General features: G+C 37.0%; 2 protein-coding genes across 2 annotated transcripts; one reads left to right on the plus strand and one right to left on the minus strand.

The window, feature by feature from the left end:
* Positions 1-1,257, plus strand: LOC143583957 (uncharacterized). Its single transcript, XM_077066125.1, has 2 exons — positions 1-22; positions 61-1,257. Exon 2 carries the CDS (start codon positions 125-127, stop codon positions 1,079-1,081), a length of 957 nt encoding a protein of 318 aa, XP_076922240.1. The 5' UTR covers positions 1-22; positions 61-124; the 3' UTR covers positions 1,082-1,257.
* LOC143583956 (uncharacterized) lies at positions 1,255-5,658 on the minus strand. The gene is made up of 5 exons (XM_077066123.1): positions 5,523-5,658; positions 3,718-3,917; positions 2,207-2,435; positions 2,004-2,128; positions 1,255-1,525 (listed from the first exon to the last, which is right to left on the minus strand). The coding sequence occupies exons 1-5, from the start codon at positions 5,656-5,658 to the stop codon at positions 1,430-1,432; spliced, it is 786 nt and encodes a 261-aa protein (XP_076922238.1). The 3' UTR covers positions 1,255-1,429.
* Positions 5,659-5,970: the final 312 nt, after the last annotated feature.

Here is a 5,970-nt window from a genome sequence, read left to right on the forward strand (position 1 = left end):
AGCAATAGATACATGTGTTTATGTTGTAATGCAGTTCGTTTCTTATAATTACAATTATAGAAAGTATTTTACTATCGAAATTAGAAATCTGACATTGTTTGAATTGTAGGTGATTAAAGAAAACATGGGTGTAAATCAGCAGTATTCAAGAATAGATACATTAGAGCTGAAAGCTCTTTTAAATCAAAAGATTGGACAACAAAGATCAGATAAATATTTCAGTTTACTCAACAAACTATTCAACCTCCAGCTCAGCAAGGGCGATTTTGACAAATTCTGCATCCGAACCATTGGTCGGGAAAATCTCCCTCTTCACAATCGATTAATATCTTCGATCGTTAAAAATGCGGCTCTCGCTAAAGTCCCACCACCGACAGTGAAAAAGTTAGCAAATTCTCTCAATGTCAAAGTGTCACGGGCCCCACAAAGAAACAGCCTTCAAACGCTCTATGGGGATGCGTTTCCTTTATCCCCGCGTAAGAGCCGGTCTCCGCGGGACCGCAAGTTTAAGGACCGCTTCAGTCCTCTCGGGCCCAAGGTGCACCACGAGGCTCATCAAAGCCCAACTGAACTACACTCTCTTGGTAGCAGACCGCCTGTTGAAGTTTTATCTGTTGAAGACGGTGAAGAAGTGGTTTCTGGAAGCCCCGGGATTCAAAGTACAAGCCCGGTTACCGCTCCTCTCGGCATTGTTTTGAAACCGGGCGCGATCCGGAAAACTTTATACCATAATTCTGGTTCACAACCTCGAGCTGTCACATGTGAAAACAGTTGTGAATTGCCTGACAGTAGACTTTTGAGGGGTCGTTTGAAGGAGAAATTGAAAGTCGAGGGGCTAAGTATTTCAGATGATTGTGTTAATTTGCTGAATGTCGGTTTGGATGCGTATTTGAAGAGATTGATGGAACCGTGTATTGGACTTGCTCGGTCTAAAACCACACCCGGGTCATACAGGCAAAGGCCGATGGCATCAGCAGTGTCGGTTTTGGATTTTAGTGTTGCAATGGAGTGCTATCCAAGTAAACTTGGAGCGGATTGGTCGGCTCAGTACGAAAGGTTTTGTTTTAGCTCTTTTCAATAATAAAAATAATAATAATAATAATAACATTAGTGTTGAGAATTTGAGATTAGAGTGCATTTTCTTTTCTTTTAATAGTTGTTACCGTTTTGTTTGTATAGCATAAGAGGATCTTGCATTTATTAAAGTTGTCATTCTTCTTAATTTTTGTTTAGTTTAATGATGTTGATGTTGTTGGAGACATAGTGTAACAACCGTAACAAGATGAAACTGTAAAGTCAATTCTTTCCATTTATGAAATGAAACAAACATAAGTCAGAACAAATAACATGTAAGCAATTGTATAACAGTGTGAACATGGTTAATAGTGAAGTGAAATGAAGATGAATCCCCTTTTACATGATAGTGTTGTCAGTGTGTTTGATTAGTTGGTGCTGCTTTTGATAAACTTGCCATGTATGTGATGTAAATAGTCCATACATACGAAAACGAATTGTTCACGAGCGGCTGCATTGTTCAAAACAAACACAATGTCAATAGTCTGCTAAACAAAAACCCCCCATAGTACGTGAGGTGCCCCTCACTTGTGCCCGAGGCCACTTTTTTTGGTGCGCCTCAATTGTGTCCTTTGGACAACATGTGCCTTTAGTGGCAAAAAGCGAGGCCGCCCTGCGTCTTGTGCTTGAGACATGCTTTTTTGTATAAAGTTAACATGTAATTTGATTTTTCTCTGATAATTTAAGTATTTAATTTTAAGCGAGGCCGTCCTAACTATACGGTTTTGTTTATAATCCGATATAATTTTATATTGACAACCAAGTTATATACAAAATCATGTATTTTTTTTAATATTTAAACGACCAAAAACTACTGTATTTTTCAATACAACTCATTTTTCAACTATGTATTTAGATGGTTTTCTAATACATGCAATTCAAGAAAATGAAGTATTCAGTTTAAAAGAAAATGAGGTATGAATGGTTACCTGCAAATGAACAGGGGTGAATCTAAATGTGATAAAATCACATAAAGGCCAGTAGATAGCATTACTGATCATTGTAGGCAGCATATCTCTCTTTAATCGCGCTATAATTTCCTTACCACTTTCCCCTAAAAGATGCAACAGAATAAGATTTAAACATTACTACCATCATAGAGTAAATTATAAAATCATAAAGTAAATAATACCTTGGAGGCTTGCATTATAAGTGAAGAACATAGCAGTCATAATAGGTCCAAATACAGTCTGCCCAATGAACATCTTTTTAAAAGTTGTCACAAGGTTCTGCTTAGGTAACACCCTTGACAGAAAATTAAACCAGAAGTGCAAGGTTGGACCTAATATTATCATTCCATATCCCGCCATTCGACACGTTCTGATGAGATCATACGGCTCTGATGATGACTTTGTAATCGTCTGAATATTACATGAAACTCAACATCAGAAGCAAAATACAATTACTTCAAATCAACTAACCAATAACCGTCAAAACGAACACCTTTTACTTTACAAATCATAACAGACATACAAGAACCACATAACATGATGAGTATATATGCAGACAAATCCAGAAAGAGAATATAATAAATCAAGAAGTTGCTGAAAATGAACATGAACATGAACATGAACAACTGAATTATAATTTAAGAACCAAAGAATCTAATAGCAAAATAAAAATCAACAGGAGGATTTAAGAACTAAATCAAACAAGGGTCTAAGGAATATCCGCAATTGCCCACTTAAACTAAAAAAAATGGGCTAAACTCGAGCTTGAGCCTCAAATAAAGCTCTTTTAGTCATCGAGCTCGAGCTCGAGCCTAGTATGGGAACTTGTTTAGGCCCGTCGAGCTTTAACGAGCCTTATGTAATTTTAAATTTTACCTCATTTGGACTTGTACGTATTAATTTCACACTGCATAGCCAAGCTTTAGCTCGTTTAAGGTACTGCACGAGCTCTCCCAGAAGTTAGGCTCGGTTAAAGTTTTTCTCAAAATATATAAAAATAATTAGAATACATATATAAATTAATTAATATATAATAAACGAGTTGAGCCGTAGCCTAGTTCGAGCTTGAAAAAATGAGGAGCCGAGTTGAAGCTTCTAAAAAAGAGCTCAAGCTATCGTAAGTAAAAACGAGTCGAGCTCGGGCCCAACTGGTTTACATCCCTAGGATGAACACATAAACCTCTTATCTTATCCAGATTTTATGAGCCCTGATTTCTAAGGAAATGAAATCAGAGGATTAATCAACTGGTTCAAAATGAATTGGCACAATGTTGAACTAGATGACAAAATAACTACCAATCAGCCCTAAATGAATACAAAAATATGTTAGGTCGAGTCATCAATCAATCCAAAGATCATCCACACGTATGTATACAAGACAATTAATTTAATTCAGAAAACCTTTTTTTTTCAATGACGTTTGGAAAGGATGTCGGTCGCCCATAATGATTTTGACGCTCCAGACTTGACTCACCCAGCAACAACCCACCAATATGAGAAAACCCCCATTTAAGTCAGGTTACGAACACGAATGCCATAGTACCAGAAAGCAAATTGCAATTCAGAAAACTTGTAAATGTGCATCATATAAAACATATTACGAAAGCACAACTAATGTAATTCAGAAAAGTTGTTCAAAACAAAAACCAATCGAACCGAACGTGGGCGTTAATCAAACTATAATAGTTACTACCTGGGATGTTAAATCAGCAGCAATGTAAATAAGAGCAGACGTGACGCTCTTAGTAAGAATAGGCCGTGCTTTAATCATGCCTAAATACCACCAAATGGCCCCCCCGCTGCTATTGGTGACGCCATTGGTCTTACTACTAAACCGACGAACCGGAACAGAAAAGAGGGTCTCGGGCGTCCTCCGAAGAGGAAAGCGAGAGTTAATAAGTTGCGGTGGTTTGGGGTGGATTCGGTGAATAGAGCACCTCATTCGGTAAGCATTGGTGCCAAATCTCTGGAAACTTGGATTCATTATTATTCTGCGAGAGAGAAATGCGTGCGTGGGATTCTTCTTCAGGTTTTGGGAGATTAGGGAACAAAATAAACAAGAAAGAAACGTAATTTATTGGTTTCGGCTGCAAACCAGGGGAAGATGCCATCCGTTTTGCTGCGTGTTAAATGTGGCCTCTATTTCTTTTTCTTTCTTTTTAACCCAATTTTCTTTTATTTATATTGATTGATTGTGAAATCACATATCCTACGATTTTTTATATATTATTTAAATTTTAAACTATGTACTGTGGTTTAATTTCCAACGTTTGTAGGCCGGACCGGTTTGGCTAGATATTAGAAAAATAAAATACATAAAGATGTGATTGGTTGTTAGTAGGGTGGACTCACTTATTATTTGTGACTCAGTTGTTAAGGGGATGATGCTCCCCATCTTTGGCGCCACACTTGATTTGTTTGGCGTGGTGTAGCATTTGCCATTTTGCCTATGTGGCAAGGATGACGCTCCACTAACCGTCCATAACACATAGTATTATAGAGTAATTTATTTATATTTTTGTTTTATGTTAAATGAAAGTCGTTTTTACGTTTGGTATTGTTACAAGCCACATGTGTGAAGTCAGTCAAGCCATGTAATGGGTGATTACATTTTTGGTTATAATATTACTACACTAGCTTGACTTGTCATCTTCTTGAAATTCAGGTTAAGAGTTGTCGTAATCCACTTCTCGTTATATACAAAAACAAGTCACTAATTAAAAGTCAGTTCTAATGGTTTAGGTTCATTCTATGTGAGGTAAACATGCATTGTATGTTAAACAAGGATTGGGAAGTTTACATTTGATATGCGCTCCATGACAATCGATCGAAGGATGACTCGCTACACAGAATTTCAAGTACACCGATACCAGTACCACCGTGGCAGGAAACCTGGAGATGGGACCTTATATGGCGTAGAAATATAGTAGTAGCTTCGATTATTGATTTTAACGTGTTGTCTGAGTTTTCACACCGTCACTTTTACAAAAATATAAAGAACAGAGACCTATGAGTAAGATTTTACCTGATATGTTTATTTGTGTAAACAATCAAGACTAGAAGGGTATAAAAAGAATAGTAAATGAGGTAAATATCAATGATTTGGTCGTGATTCAGTAATATAGATAAAGGCAGTGGAGTTTTAGTGGCCGCTTAGTAAGGAAAAATAAGCGTAGTTATTTATTTATTAACCTAAGATAAAATGAGAGACACTTCCATTTAATAATAGAACGTAACAGAGTTGGTGTCATGGACTAAAATAACAATAAACAAAAACCACGAATATTGAAACGGAGAAAGAGGGACAGAAAGAAATAAAGTACCTGAGATGTTAAATCAGCAGCAGTGAAACTGAGAGCACATGTAATGCTCTTAGTAATAATAGGTCGAACTTTAATCATGCTCAAATACCACAAAACCGGTCCACCATTCGCCAACGTCGATGCGCCACTGGCCGCGCTACTAAAACGTCTTGCTGGCACAGAAAACACCGCCTCCAAAACGCGTTGGAAAGCTGTGGTTTTGGTTGGACATGACTTATGTGAACCCGAACACCGATTATATCCGATATTGAGCACCTCATTCGAATGTGCTGGTAAGTTTTGTTGCCAATTTTATTGATAAATGAATTCATTTTGATGCGACAATTAATTATTAATGTGTATCTTAAATGAGGCTTTCAGTTTGAATGGAAATAGGAAGCTTAAGAACGCAATTTATTGGTTTCTCGGATGAAGGTGTACATGTGTGGCTGGCATGTTGGGTATTAGTATCAATCGCACGTGTATAAGTGGATTTAATGTTCTAATCATATCTTTAAATTGCCAAAAGATATTCTTCTATTAGATAGCAATGTATTCCGGATTCTAGTTTAGGTACATGTTAAACCGTTAAGAAATGTTTTAAAAAATCGGATTGCTTATCAAATGACCACTCTTTTAGGACT

The sequence above is a fragment of the Bidens hawaiensis genome, unplaced genomic scaffold, assembly GCF_021521415.1.
Source record: "Bidens hawaiensis isolate Kalapana, Puna unplaced genomic scaffold, B.hawaiensis_p1.1 tig00032747_1, whole genome shotgun sequence".
Classification (NCBI taxonomy): domain Eukaryota; kingdom Viridiplantae; phylum Streptophyta; class Magnoliopsida; order Asterales; family Asteraceae; genus Bidens; species Bidens hawaiensis.